Source organism: Falco rusticolus, chromosome 3 (assembly GCF_015220075.1).
Source record: "Falco rusticolus isolate bFalRus1 chromosome 3, bFalRus1.pri, whole genome shotgun sequence".
Taxonomy (NCBI): domain Eukaryota; kingdom Metazoa; phylum Chordata; class Aves; order Falconiformes; family Falconidae; genus Falco; species Falco rusticolus.
In genome coordinates, this window is record NC_051189.1 from 68,933,842 (window position 1) to 68,949,233 (window position 15,392).

Below are 15,392 nucleotides of genomic sequence, written 5' to 3' on the forward strand. Positions count from 1 at the left end.
CCAGTGCCTTTGATCTCAAGAGTGAGTGTTTAAAGATAGTAATCTCTTCGGTTCATGGAGAGGGCTTAAAGGCCTTTCTGAAGTCATGGATTGTATAAATTTTCAGTTGCCATTTTAAAGCGAGAGGTCAGGCCTTCCTGGGGTTGAACAATTACCACTTTTTCTAGGGGAAAGGAAAGCTGCTTGCATTACATTTTCATATGGTCCAAGTATTGGAGTAGGTTTTTGTTCACCGTTTCTTGTCATGCCAGTATTTACAGAAATTGATTTTGTGCCCTTTATTCTACTCGGGTATATTTATCACAAGGTTGCTTAAAGGACAGTGACTTTGTAATTAAAGCTGTGCTTTTCGGCTTTTGAAGAAATGTGACCATTTCAGGGATGTTATTGGTACTGTCTGCATATACTGTGAACTTATAACCGAGAGCCCTTTAAAGGATGCAGTAGGTTTTATACATGTTAAAAGATTTGTGATACTTACGTAAAGTATTTCTCTCTAACAGAAAGATATGTAGCTAAACTTTGCAAAGCAGAAGTTAATTGTGTGACTTAGTCCAGAGGTGGGAAGCGTAAGTTCCCAGGACGTTGTTTTGGTTGTGATTTCTCACTCAGATTATCATGTACTGAAATGTTTTCTAGAGCTTTCTCAAGTACAAGCTTTTAGAATTTGTTTATGAGAGTTTTAGCAGGAAAAAAAGGTGGTCAGGACGAAAGGTGTTGGTTGTTTCTTTTGTGTGTCTGGTTTTCTTTGTTGTTTGTTTTGTTTCCTCTGTAAGTGGTGTGTTGAGTGAGACAGTATGTTGAGATGGGTAAAGTACTGAGCAGAAGTACTATATGCATTGTAATCTTCGGTTTCCTCACAGGAAATGTAAACAGGATGCTGTAAACTTCTAGTTGTGTTGTTACTTCCTATGCTGAATTCTTACATACGTGGTAAGAAGTATAGACTTTCTTAAAGGGAAACATCAGCCCTTGTGTGTCTAGATAATAAAATCAACATTCCCTTTTTTGCATCCTGTTGCATTCTGTTGTTTTGACGCACTTTGAGTTGTGACAGTGTTTGAAACTGAATTCTGTGGATTTTTTTCTCTTTATTGTCTTTTATCTGCAGCATGAGTAAATAGATTTTTATTTTCGTTTTATTAATACTGCTTTGAATGATCTTACATATTTTAACCCCTGCTGCCAATTGCTGTTCTTAAAGGTTTTCTTACAAAAGGATAATTTCCTTAGTAATACAGTATCTTTTCAAGTGTAAGATGTGTTTAACTTACTTGAATTAATATTTTCCATATATCCTGAATATTTATAGGACTGACTTCAGCGATTTGAGACAGAGGATATAGAAGCTTGCAAATTGTGTATCAGAAGTTGTGTGACTGTAGGAGTTCAAAAGAAGAAAACTGTATGGGCATAGAGTGGGTCTATTTAAAAAAAATTTTTCCTCTGTTGAATTCATGTGTACACACTTTGGCTTGCAGTTTATTGCATCTCTGTCAGCTATTTGCAACATTAGTGTTGGTTTTACAACTGCAAAGGTAACCAGTAAGGGGGTTACATTGCCAGAAGCAGAAAAAAGAAAAGATGCCTAAATTTTTCTTAAAAAGAGGTGTGGGGGGGATGGACAGGGGGACAAAACAGGACAGAGGGGACAGAAAACCAATGTAGACAGAACTGTTGACTGTGTTGTGTGATAAAGGTCTTTTTAGAAATGTGTAATGTAATATTAAAAGTAACCCCAGCAGTGTCTGTCTTATACCTAGTGTATTTTGCAATATTTTATTTTGTTGCAAACTTGATGGGTGTTTATGAAGCACAGAAATAATGTATTTCATATTACTAGGAAAAGGTGATATTTATCTCCTTAGTGACTGGCAGTTGGAGAGATGGAAGTATGCTGTTGATCTTGTGCCAATGGAAGCAGTAATGTTTATGCCCCATATCTTCAAGATCCCATGAATCCTGTATAAGACAAAATCTTACACGAGTTTGAATAGTTTCTGGGTTTTATAATAAATTACAATGTGACTTCTTACAAATGTTTTGATGCTTGTTTTGTAGATGATGTTCTGACACCAAATACAGAGAACAGTAATTTTCCCTACCAGGTACCTAACTTCCATAAGTGTGAGATCTGTTTGCTGTCCTTTCCAAAAGAGACCCAGTTCCAGCGCCATATGAGGGATCATGAGCAAAATGACAAGGTATGAATTGTAGTAGGTGTAAACTTAGAAAATACTAGTGCATATTGATCTTTTCTATACTGACAAGTAAAAGTAACACAAGACAGAAATTTTTTTTTTTTTTTTTTTTTTTTACTCACATCACTAGTAATTACTATTTGGGGACATCAGAGTTCTATGAAGTTTCTCTTTCATGCTTCCTTATGTTTCCTTTGAGACAGGACCTTACTTTGATGCCATTTATTTAGATTGTTGTTTCCAGTTCAGTAGTTTCTAATTTTAGCCATTTTCTTTCATTTTTAAAATATTCAGGTAGATGAGATTTCTTTAATGTTCAAACTGATACTACACATTAACAATAAAAAGAAAATAATGGTTGTATTGAATAACTAGACCCTGCTGGACTCTTATAGCTGTTTTCTATAATGTTGAGCAACCTAATCTAGTAGATATGTATTAGCCAGTAGATTAATATCACTACTCTAGCCGCTTACAAATAAAATTTGGGAAAGAATGAGAAAAACAGAGATATGTGATTGAGACTAGGCTGACTTTAAACGCAGTTTTTGCCACAGGTTTCATCTGTATTCTGAAGTATTTTATTTCTGTTCATTGCTTTTTGTTTCACAAAGCTAAAACTCCTTTACACGTGTGTGAAAAATAATTTTATTACTGTTTGAGGTAGCTGTAGGTACAGATTGTAGGTACAAAATGTAGGACTTTGGGATGGTAATTCATGTATACTATTAACTACTTAAGTAAAGTTGAGATATAAAAAATGGAGGTTGATACTGTTAAAACCATTCTATTGCACACTTGTGGAGGAACCATTATATCTAAAAGTGAAGGTGCTCTTAAAGAATGAAAACTGATGGTGCGGTTACCACTTGAAGAGCAGCCAATCCTAGCATAAACTAAGCTGTTTGCTTTGCTGGTTCAATTATTAATTTTGCTTAAGGGAATCTCAATCACAGTCTCTGTTGAAGTAAGAAAATTTATTCCAGTCTCTTGCTCATTCTTCTCTTCTGCTAACTTCCATCTCCTCAGACAGTCTGTTTTGGGTCTGCTTGCTTTAGTTCCCCTGCCTTCTTTCACCAATGGTTTTGAAATGCTACGTAGGCATTTTCAGTAGTGAGATGCATAGAAGAGAAAATAACCAAGACTAGTATTACTAAGGATCATTATCATATGTAGGTAGTTGAGTTGCTCATTTTTATTTCAAACATTTTTATTTGTATGGTCATATGTGTCACCTAGGGTATATGTATTTAAGGGGAGATTGAGTTTTGTCTTTATTTTTGTGGTTTTAACAGCCTCACCGATGTGACCAGTGTCCAATGTCATTTAATGTTGAATTCAACTTGACACTTCATAAATGTACTCACAATGGTGAAGATCCTACGTGTCCTGTGTGCAACAAGAAATTCTCCAGAGTAGCCAGTCTGAAAGCTCATATAATGCTACATGAGAAGGAAGAGGTAATTCATTGAACCTCATAATTTAAATTTTGAGAAGACATGTCATAATGGCTATGCTCCATCCCTTCCCTATATGCTTTAAATTGGAGGACTGAATAAATGGTCTCATTCAGAAGAAATATAAAATTTCTAGTGGCGAGTCTGTTTTAATAATAGCAGCAGAAATTAATATAAGCAAATGTTCTTATCCTGTCTTTACTAACAAAGAGAATCTGTGCATGTTTAATAGATAACCAGATCATACGCGAACATTAACTGATCAGTTATTTACATATACTTTTATTTTGAGCAATTTCTGTGACTTCAGGTAGATTGATAAGCCGACACGTAATAGTTTGGGTGATCATTTTTGATGATAGATGTCATAGTGAAGCATTCTTGCCATCTTCTTTCTTGCATCATGAAGCTGTTCCCTTATCTAGAGCTCCCACCCCTTTTTTTGAGTGGTAGTTCACTTGAGAAGACTCTTTATTCCTTTCCCTCTCACAGTTTAATTTTCCATTTTTATAAGGCGTGGGTTAAATTCTTAGAAACAATGCATAGTAGTATTTTGCACACTTTATAGTCATTAACTGCATTACTGCTGTTGCCAGAGTTGATTGTACAGCCCAAAATACCAAGTTTTCATTCATGTAATTATCTCTTCCCCATGTAAAGCCTTTTTTAAAATTGCAGTTTGTTGGAGAACTGGAGCTGAGTCAAGTATGCACTTTTATTGCCAGACTTCTAATCATACACATAACAACTGTATGTTTCTCCATGCCAACTGCAGACAGCTTGCAGCAGTTTTGACCAGTAGCTTTGGAGTGATAGGCCTGTCTGCATTTTCCCCTAAACCAGGCAGAGAATGCCATCTGTAGAGAATGTTGTCTAAGAATGTTCTTCTGTAATCTTGCTATCACTTCACATATTACCACATACACATCTAAGTGATGAGAGGACCTGAATACAATTCTCTTGCATGTTGATATATCTATAGTGGTACATCGCGTAATGGCTATTTATTGAGGAAACTTGATTTATGAATTACTAAAAACATCGGAGTAAGGAAGCTGAGCATCAAGAAAGATGCCTAAGAGTGATTTTTAGTATTCATTTCTATCACAAAGTGACTTTTTATCCACTTCAGCAGCTCTGATATTGATGCTTGGTGCAGATGTCAGAAGAATAGGTTGTGTGATGCCTTCCAATTTAAAATTCAGTCTGCAGCTTGAAAATTGTTTATAAAAATATGAACACCTTTCAATTGCTAATGAATATATTCTTATAATGCCCTGTAATTCAGTGATAAAACAGAGATGAACATAACAATTCACAGAGAATTGCAGGAATGACTTTCCCAGTAGTTATGCAGAGGGACTGTAGGAGAGCTGGAATTTGAACGTGACGCAGAGGGTCTTGACGATGGCAGTAGCTGTCATTCAGGAATTTTTCGTAATGTGCAGGGTAAGAAGTTACCAGTGGAGTGCATTCTCTGTCCTGTTTGCTATTCCTGCTTTTGTTGTTCAAAGGGTTGAAAATTTGCAAACGGCAAAGACACATACGAGAACATAGCGATTGAGGAGCTTGCTGTACGAAGCTGAAGTTTGAGTAACTTTAGCCTTGCTTTGTGCTGCATCAGCCAGCTTTATCTACAGCTGAGTGCAGAAGGGCAATAATAAGAAACTAGTGTGATTAGCTTCTTGAGCTCTCCAATTACATTTGGGAGAGCATGTCTGTCTGTTGAAATGCAGATTTTCATAATCAGTTGCTCCTGTTAGAGGTTCCAGATAGAAGCAATTTCCTAGGCTATTGAAATCAAACTTGCAAGAGACCTAACTTTTCTCTTCACATTCTGTGGTGATTTATGTGTGATGAACTAGGTAACAGGAAAAAATATTTGAAATTCCTCACTTTCAGGTAGCTTTCTTCTAAGAAGCCATAAAGAGCATACCTTGTATAAATATGCCCAACCTTATAGATGATTCTTGGTTTTGTCCATTTCTTCAGTGGAAGTGGACAGTGGTACCCATGGCTACTTTTTGACCTGGTGAGACCGGAATGCTAAATTAAAACCTGAAAAATTCTGATTTATTACATTAAAACTGCTAATATGTTGTCTTTCTCCATGACCATGAGGTTTTCTTGGGCTTTAGGAAAACTTTAGTGTGTTGAAAAAGTTAAAACTGATGCTTGGTGGATATGAAGTGAAAATTCTCTTGTTATAAAATCCAGGGGGGGGGCGGGGGTTGCGGTAGGTGTTGGGGTTTTTTTGGTGTGTGTGTGTTTTTTTTTTTTTGTTTGTTTTTTTTTTTTTTTTTTTGTTTTTTTTTTTTTTTTTTTTTTTGTGAAGAGTGTTTGCTGTATTTGATTTGTCCTGACTTATGATTGGGGAGCAATGGTCTGAAAAAGTGCAAATGAAAATCTTTTTTTCAGGTAGATTCAGTGACACTAAACAGGTGAATATCATGAGTATTAAAGGGTACCTTCAGATATTGCATCTGATAAGACAAAGATAGTTAATACAGGCAGAATTAAATGCATATGCATAAAGTGTTATAAAATTATTTCTGAGTTTGGGAATTTTAAGTATTATCTAACAATGTATGATCAGCCCCTTTTGTTTAATGTTAGAAGGTGGGTTTAACCACACTGAGGTTAGCAATGTGCAATTACTTGTTCTGTGTGTGAATTTTTTTGTTTGCTTGAGGGACAAATGAAATAAATCTGGTACTGCCTATTCCAGAGAGGCTATTTGACGTGATAGATTGCTCTGTACAGTTCTGGTTTACCATTACCTTGCTTTCCTACAGCAAATTCCACAGTAACGAATAAAAATACGTGGAATTGTGTTGTCTCAAATATTTCTTAGGCTGTTATTTTTTTGTGTGTGTGTAAGTTGCTTAATATGATACGTGCAATAGTAACTTAATGTTATAGATATGTGTGTCTGAAAGATGCTGGGAAGCAATTGAAAACCTCTCAATTCTGAGAGGGTCCATGAGCTTGGTATAGTATGTGCACTGTAAGATTCTCTTCAGATAATTCTCCCCCATTTGTATGAAAGAATCATCATAAACCAAACTTGCATAAGAACAGTATTTTTCAATAAGAAGGATTTTTTTTCAGATTTGAGTGTAGGTCCTGGAGAAGAAAGTAGTATTTATTTATTGTCCTACACTGTAACTTGAGTCCAGTAATAATGATCTCTAGGTTAGATTAAACAAGTAATTTTTGAGGTCATTAATTTCATTAAATTTCATTTAATTTCATTAAAGGACTTCAGATTTTTAAGTTAACTTCTTGTGTAGTTATAGGACAAGGGGTAATGGCTTTAAACTGGAAGAGGGTAGATTTAGGTTAGGTATTAGGAAGAAATTCTTTACTGTGAGGTTGGTGAGACACTGGAACAGGTTGCCCAGAGAAGCTGTGGATGCCCCATCCCTGGAAGTGTTCCGGGCCAGGCTGGATGGCGCTTTGAGCAACCTGATCTAGTGGAAGGTGTCCCTGCCCATGGCAGGGGGTTGGAATTCAGTGATGTTTAAGTTCCCTTCCAACCCAAACCATTCTATGATTCCATGAAACGTCATCTGGTGATACCACAGAATTTTGGGGTTTTTTTTCAGGCTTAGGGCGCGAATTTATTGTCATAGCATTTTAAAAATAGTACGGCATATCTTTGTTTCTCTTGATTAAAACATTCTTGTCAGTATCTTTTTTTAAATGCACACTGGGTTGTTTTTTTTTCTCCTGTTGATAATTCAAGAAGAGAAAAGGGAGGAGGATAAAAAACAGTTCCATTTGCAGTGATAATCACTATTACTGAAAAATGAACTGAGACAAAAACTGTCTGAAGTTTCTTAGGCATACCAGTAAGGAATATGTAACAAGATGTGTTGCCAAAGAGATGGTGAATATTTTTAGACATGTAATCTTAACACTCTGCTTAGATTTTGTAAAATAAAAATACATTGAGAAATAAATGGCTTTGAAAAGCAAAAGGAAGTCAAATAAAGGCAGATCTTTTAGTTTTCATTGAAACAGTATTTGACTTTGATTCTTCTGTATTTTAGAGAAATGGCAGTGCTTTTGCATGAAACATTACACGTATAATCTCCATTCTAAATAACGTGGAATACTCATATAACTGGAAAGTGGTGTTTAACACTGCTGTAACATTAATTGGTTGAAGAGGTATCTGTCAAAAACAGTATGAGTCCCTATTTATTTCTGTTGTCTTTTTTGTGAAGCTATGTTAAAGTCAGTAGTAACTCTGGGGGGATCAATGTTAAAAAGTGACAGTCTGAATCACTTTAACCAGTAAAAGTGTAAAATCTCTGAGTCTACAGTTAAGATGGTTTTGGTTAGAAAGTATTTTTTATAAAGTTTATGTAGACCATAGTGTAATGACACTGGTGTAGGTTTCTGTGTGTGTCTTGAACTAGCATACCAAGAAAGTACAAAGTGGTGATGATGGTACTGAACTGCTTGTTTCTGCTACCATATGAACTATTTCAGAACTAATTTTCAGTGGAGTTTCTTAAAATATAAATATTGCCATAAGCTTGCAGTGATTACTGTTCATGATTTATATTATGGGGCTCATAAACTTTTTTGCTTGTGTACTTTTGCTGCTGCTTGCTTGCAGCTGCCAATGTCCATAGAAGGATACGTTCATCTACTTGAGCAAAGCTTGTGCGTGTGTATTGCTGCTTGGGAATCTTTTGAAAAATCAGTCTCTATTATTTCTTTCAGAATCTTATCTGTTCAGAGTGTGGAGATGAATTTACTTTACAGAGTCAGCTGTCCATACACATGGAAGAACATCGTCAAGAACTGGCAGGCAGTAGGATCCACAGCTGCAAGTCTTGCAAAAAGGAATTTGAAACTTCCTCACAGCTAAAGGAGCATATGAAAACTCACTATAAAATAAGGTGACAATTGTGGGATTGTGACAAAATGAGCAGATGTTACTTTTATGGTGATAGCTGGGGAAGGCAGGAGTAGTATTTCCAGTCAGCAAACTATCATGATCTATGCAGATAATTTCTTTTCTCTGGTATGCTGTTATGAAATGGCATTAGGTTTTTAAAACCTTGTTAAACTAGGTGGTTATTTTTGGAGGCTTTTTTTTCCCCCTTCCTTCTGTTTTTGTATTTAGGCACCCATACTAATCCATAGTTCCATCTACTAGCTATTTGTAAATACAGGTTAAGTTTTCTTGATACAAAGTGATTTTTGAAGTGTGTTCATTCACGATTTTAAAGGCTAATGGCAGTACATTGAAGCAAACGTACACTAATTTTACATGGCATTTATTGTAATTGCAAAAGTCCTGATGCTTACCTTCTGCAAAGACATAAGTTGTTCCTTGAAGTTTAATCATCTTTTGCAAGTGGTCCTCATCACAACCTGCTATGACTTTCTTGTAAATCTGAAAAAGCACAAAATAAAGGGAAGAAGAGGCTTAATAAATGCTGTTCTTATTTTCGGTGAATGTTTGTTTTGTCCTTTATTTCAGCTCTCTAGTTTAGCTTCAGTTTTAGGAGGGTGAAAATTCCTTTAAGTTATAAGAAAGAAAACTTACTTCTCCTGATGAAGTTTATACCTTAAGAAAGCCTGAAGTTTTGATAGATTATTTCTCTTTCAATCTTCACTCTGTTTTTACAAAAAAGACAAGAAAATACATTTTTAAAAATGAGAAGTATTGGCGATTTCCAATTATTTTCATTAGCAGATGATAGAGGTTGTAAGATCTTACTAGTTGTGTTCCATAAGGTTTAAAGAACTGTAGTTGTGATTTCCATTTGCAAGCTGAAAATTGAGGGTTTGAAGTATAAAGTTATGTTTGTATTGGGTTATATAAGTGCATTACATTACACACAAAAGCATTCTTTTTACAGACATCTCGTGTAAGTTAGAATGAATCAATAAAGATTAGAGGAGTGAATGCAGTCTGATGGCTGTGATTTTGAGAGAGTATTGTGCATGCTACATTTTGACATAAATGAAATATAAGTGCTCCATGATGATTTGTTTATTTTCCTAAATGTGGATTATTTCTGGATTCATAGCTTCCTTATGTGAGATTCGCCTTATTTATCAGTTCAGATGTAGAAACATGTTGCATTTGAATTTGATAAACTGCTGTCCATAATGGTGTTTACTGTCCTTTCACCAGCAGTACCAATATAACCCACGTATGTGAGCCAGGTTAATGAATTGTGTTTCCCCTCCATTTCATCACAAAGCTAATGTAGCTCAGAACTTCTGTATTTCAATAGAAATGATTTTGAAAGGAAAAACAAGGAAATTCTGATTTTGTTTTTTTTTGTTATTTAACATATTCTTCTCATACTGTTAAACAGGAAAAGATGAATTGATGGATTATTAAAAGTTAGTTTGATCTAATTTGTTTGACTGTACAGTATATTTAAAGTTCAAAGACATAAGTCAGTTTCATTCCTGCTTTTCAGCTTCACAATATTTTTAGGATTTAAAAATATAAAGAGCCTTGCTCCCTTAGGTTTTTTTCATAGAGTGGTTGCACTCCCCCTTCCCAAAAAGGTATTTGTTTGGTCTCTGAATCATTTGAATGGAAAACTATTCCGAAGTTCTAATTCAAATTTAGTATCTGCCTTTTGCTAAAAAGCAAATGGTCATTACGACCCTAAATGATGAAATTCTTTAAAGGTGATCAGATCTTTAAGGGTTGTCCCTACAATTTCCTCCAAATTGAATATTATTTCCTTTAGTAAAGTGCTGCAGCTGTAGTTGAAACAGACGTTGCTTATCAAAGAGTGTATTCTGACAATCAGGCTGGTCTAGATCTGCTCTGAGATGGAAAGAAGAGGTTGTAACATCTGTCACATGTTATTTCTCCTCCTCTTCAATCTTCAGTCAGCTTTACTCTGAGTACTTCAGTAAGTTTTTGTAGATAAAATTAATATGTGGAAGTAAAATATATTACCCGCATTCTGTGCTCACTCTGCAAGATCATAAAAAGAGTTTAAAAATGCATGTAATACTTGTTTGAAGTAATTGGAAGGGAAATGTGCTTTTCTTTAAATATACTGAATATCTATGTTCTCTTAGAGTAGAAAGCACAGCATTTGAGCAGAAGTTTAATGATTTCCTGTGTTAGCAGGGAAGTAACAGTTCATGCATATCTTTTACATTGGTACACCAACTTGTGTTTCAAAGGTGGTGGTGGTGTTTTGCACATCTGCTGCACGTTAGCTAATTCTTTCAGATCAGAAAAAATACCAGGTACTTACCTTTGTGTAATTTCAGTTAGCTTTAAGCAGTACTGACAAGTTGGATTACTGTATAAGTGTAGATACTGGGGCACTGTGGAAAATGTGGAGTACTCTATATACTGTATTGGTTTGTCCACTGCCTTCTGGTTTCCGCTTGTTTAGCTGAGTTGTGATGGCCTGTAAGATCTAGGGTTTTGTTTTTCCTTTTTTTCCAACATAAAATCAGTTGTTGATTTTCCACATTGCTATTGATGTTCTTCAGCAGTCATTTAAACTAATTAATCTGCTTTGTAAAGAAATGAATTTTGGGAATTTGTATCAACTGTTAACTGTGTCTCTGTGGAGAGTGTGGTTTGTATTTGAGGGGCAGTGGTGAATATTTGAGGCATTACATTCTTAACCTATTCATGTTAGACTTCAGCAACTGCATTGGTACTCTAGTTAATGAGATCTTCATACTCAAGTTAAGAATTAAAGTCTTGCTATGTTCAAGCAAAAGAAATGGAGATGCACAGAGTTGAACGTCCCCACCAAAATAATATCTGTGAAGTCACTGTATAGTTCTGGAAGAATTCATAGTGAAAATGTCTTTAGAGAACCTCTAAGATGTATTGATTTTATTACAGAAATAACTACAATTATTGGTGCTTGTAGGTACTTAGAAAGGTGCTGTTTTCATTGTTCTTTCAGTATCATTAAAATTGTTTGCTTTTTTACTGTTGCAGCTGATACTATATATTGTTATCAGATTTACACTGTTAAAAATTATGAGGTAAAATAAGCTTCTTCAAAGTAATGTTTAATATTAAGATTATTTTATTTAAATTACTAATATTTTTTTTAAATGACAGGGTATCGAATACGAGATCTTATAATAGAAACATTGACAGAAGTGGGTTTACCTATTCCTGTCCTCACTGTGGAAAGACGTTCCAGAAACCGAGTCAGTTAACACGACATGTTAGAATACACACAGGTAAGGCTGTGGAAGTAGCTATTTTAGTTTGCATCTGTTTTACAAAATTCAGTTAACCTGTCAAATGCTAAATATTTTTTGCCCTGTTGGGACTTGAAATAGCATTAATACATTTGGCTTATTAGATGCTGTTACCTGCTGATTTAAAACAACCTGTATGTAATTCCTTTGCTTAGGAAACCTGTATGCTTTTTAAATTTCCAGAGGTATCTCATTAGAAACAGTTACCTTTTTTTTTTTTTTTTTTTTCTTTGGAGTACTTCATAGGTTTCATTTGTTACAGAATACCAGTTTTGGTACTTAAAGTTTCAGCAGGGCCTAAAATCAGAATCATTAGAAAAGGGCCAGTCAGCTGCTCCAAATTAAGATCTTACATACTCCAGAGAATAGGTTCTAAAATTTAAAATCCCCAAAAGCATAGATGTATATGAGAATGAACAATGCCACTAACATAGTGGCTTTTGGTTTTAGATTTATTTATTTAAAGTTACTGCCATATATTTTCTGTACTTACTGTAACTGCCATTTCTGGGATATCCAAAGTGAACTTGGGAGGTGATGAACTTAGATTGCAATTTTGATACTTGGAGAAGTGCATGTGACTGGCCAGAATTGAATAGTAAATGTTTTTTGCTAAATTACTGTAAATAAATATGTGCATGTTTAACCCTTAAGCAATTGAAATAACTGAAAAATGCCAAGCATAAAATAATATGCAAGTTTTTGAAGTGCACAGGGGACTATAAGAACAGTTTTTAGGTTTTAACCAGCTATACATAATATAGCAGGAGTTTGGCTTTAAATGAAACCTTCGTTGAAGGTGCTCCAGTGATGTGCAATATGTATGTATTTTCCATCCTGTGAGTAAATTGCTTACATAATTGACTAGTTTATAGCTAATTGAACTAGTCAATTATGTAAGCATGTAATGTTGTTTGTATTAGCAGTCTGTTCAGACAGTGATAGGATGAGTTGCTGTTTACAAGAATGACCTTGTTTACCAAGACAGAAATCTAAATTCCATTGCATGACTTTCTTGGGAAACTTTTTAACTTTTATAGATCTAGTTAGAGAATAGTAACACAAGATGTCACCCTTGTACCTGCTCTGAATTTTTCCTCAAAGTAATATCCAAAGAAAGTAATTGAAAATTAACTTCGCATCTATTCTCTACTTGATACGTTATTTTAGCTTATTCTGGTCAGAATGAAACAAGACTATAGTTGGTTGAGGACTTTTTTTTTAAGCTTTAAAAAGATCAAGAACATTTATAGTTCTTTTTAAGAATAAAAAGACATTTGCTGTGGGGAGACCAGAGATGGAAAATGTAGTCCCAATCTGCACATGATGGTAGGTCATCTTAAGTTCCAAGTAGCTAGCAAATAGTCATTTGATCTGTGAAGTGTATTATGACTCTGAATCTGCAGACAATCTGTCTGGCATCCAATTGCTTGAGGTACTGTAAAACATGTAGAAAAAAAGAACTCTTCTTTAAAGAATTTAGAATGCTTAAGTCTTTAATTGTTAAAAGAGCATGTCTGTGCTACTTGTACTGCATTACATTAGTGTCTTAATTGCAATACTTCTTTTGTTCATAGCTATTAGTTTCTAGCACTTACATGCTTTGGGAAAAAATTTTCAGTCTCAGGGTTTGCAACTCCCATATTAATAACTAAGTAATGAACTCCCCATTTCCCCTCCCAAATCTGTATTTTATTGTTATACTTGAGAAACACAGAAATTCCATGTTTCCACACTATAAGATACAGTTTTTATAATGAGTTTTACTTAAATAGGCAAACTTAACCTGAAGCTATACTTGTATGTGTCCACCAGCAGCTATTGGTGGAAGCTAAACTTTTTACCTATGAAAACCCAATAGGAATTTTATCATTTTATTCCAAGATGATCTGAGTCAGTGTTCTGTATTTTAATCTTCATTAAAAAACATACAGTTAAGACCTGCAGACCTTAAAGGATCTTCAAAATCCAGAAGTAGCAGAATAGAAAATATACATTCCTTCAGAGTTCATACTATGTGAGTTACATGCTTGTAATCTATTTCTGAAAATAGCTGCTTTCATTTTAAAGTGAATTTAATTAAGAACTAATCATTCTAAACTAGATGTAATTACAGCTATATAATTAGAAGTTATATAAAAACACTGATGAAAACTGCTTTAGTGTGCATAGTATTTAGCACGCATTAATACTGGTGGAGCACACAATGTACAGCATTCTCATTGTGTTTTTGCTATAGAAAGGTGCAGAGGCAAAGTGTTAAATGTTTTCGAGGTCCTGGAGTTGTCACAGCTGAATTATTTCATGAAAAGAAAAAAAAAAAAGATTAATACTGAGTTCACAGTGGAGATTTCCAGTAGTCATTTAAGACACATGGTTATAAGAAACTGAACTTCGTTCTTAGTATCTGTGTGTTTAAAGTAAATAGCTTTGTAATATGTGTATGCAGTTCTATTATGTTTTGTCACTTAGAATTTCTGGGGAGTTTTTCATGCTTAATTCATTACTGTACAAATAACTGTTAAGTATTCACAGTACTGAGAACACCAGAATCAGGAAATAGTGACAGAGCATTCCTGTAACATTATTGCCTAGTTTTTCTTTAACATTCAGTAGTAATATGAACATTCTACTTAAATTGTTTTCTGAGCAGGGCTGTACAATATCTCATATAATAGAAACGTTATTTTATTGCGTATTTTCAGTAGGTGGTTGTAAAGAATGAATGGCTCTTAATATTTATTGGGGAGTGGGAACCATTGGCCATTTTTGAAGTGTTGCTGTGAGACTTTTTGATTTTAGACTAAATAAAAGGTTAAATTTTTAACTGTTAGTTATTTATTACTGTCCATTCCACCCTCTGGTCCCCTGTTTGTTTCTGTGCAGGTATATATGCATTTTATGGGATTTGGTGTGAAAGAATGGCATGTGTAGTTTTCGTTTTGTTTTCCCTTTTTTCTTTTCCTCCAGTGGTTTTGAGTAACAATTTGATCTGGCAAACCACGAGTTGAGGGAAGCTGTTCTAGATAGTTGTTTCATACAGATTTCATTTATTTTACCCCTTTTAACTGATAATCATCAACTAGGTTGTAAAAGTTTTTCGCTAAGCTTCATCAGAGTAGATGCCAAGATGGTCAAGGTAAACAATGTCATTGTCAAAACACCGAATAACGTATGTTTGTGTGTGTGTATGTACAGATCTCTATATGCAATATTTTATTTTAGCTGATACAATTTTTCATGGAAATACAGGAAACTGTTAATGCTTATGTAAAGCCCCTTATCCCACCTCTTCCTCCTCTTTCCTTTCAGGTGAAAGACCTTTCAAATGCAGTGAATGTGGAAAAGCCTTTAACCAGAAGGGGGCATTGCAGACCCACATGATCAAGCACACTGGTGAAAAACCCCATGCTTGTGCCTTTTGTCCTGCAGCCTTTTCTCAGAAAGGCAATCTTCAGTCACACATACAGAGAGTTCATTCAGAGGTAAATACAAT

At 34.8% G+C, this 15,392-nt stretch overlaps 1 protein-coding gene across 9 annotated transcripts in view; it reads left to right on the plus strand.

The window, feature by feature from the left end:
- The window catches only part of ZNF236 (zinc finger protein 236), a 93,072-nt gene that overhangs the window by 10,580 nt on the left and 67,100 nt on the right, over positions 1-15,392 (plus strand). For all 9 annotated transcript variants that reach the window (XR_005103033.1, XM_037379381.1, XM_037379386.1 and 6 more), the window contains exons 2-6: positions 2,062-2,204; positions 3,497-3,661; positions 8,396-8,574; positions 11,751-11,875; positions 15,209-15,381. Coding sequence is in view for 8 of the 9 variants with exons in the window: in XM_037379381.1 (XP_037235278.1) it covers positions 2,062-2,204; positions 3,497-3,661; positions 8,396-8,574; positions 11,751-11,875; positions 15,209-15,381 (785 nt within the window). In the remaining variant the exon portion in view is untranslated. The remainder of the gene's footprint in view (positions 1-2,061; positions 2,205-3,496; positions 3,662-8,395; positions 8,575-11,750; positions 11,876-15,208; positions 15,382-15,392) is intronic.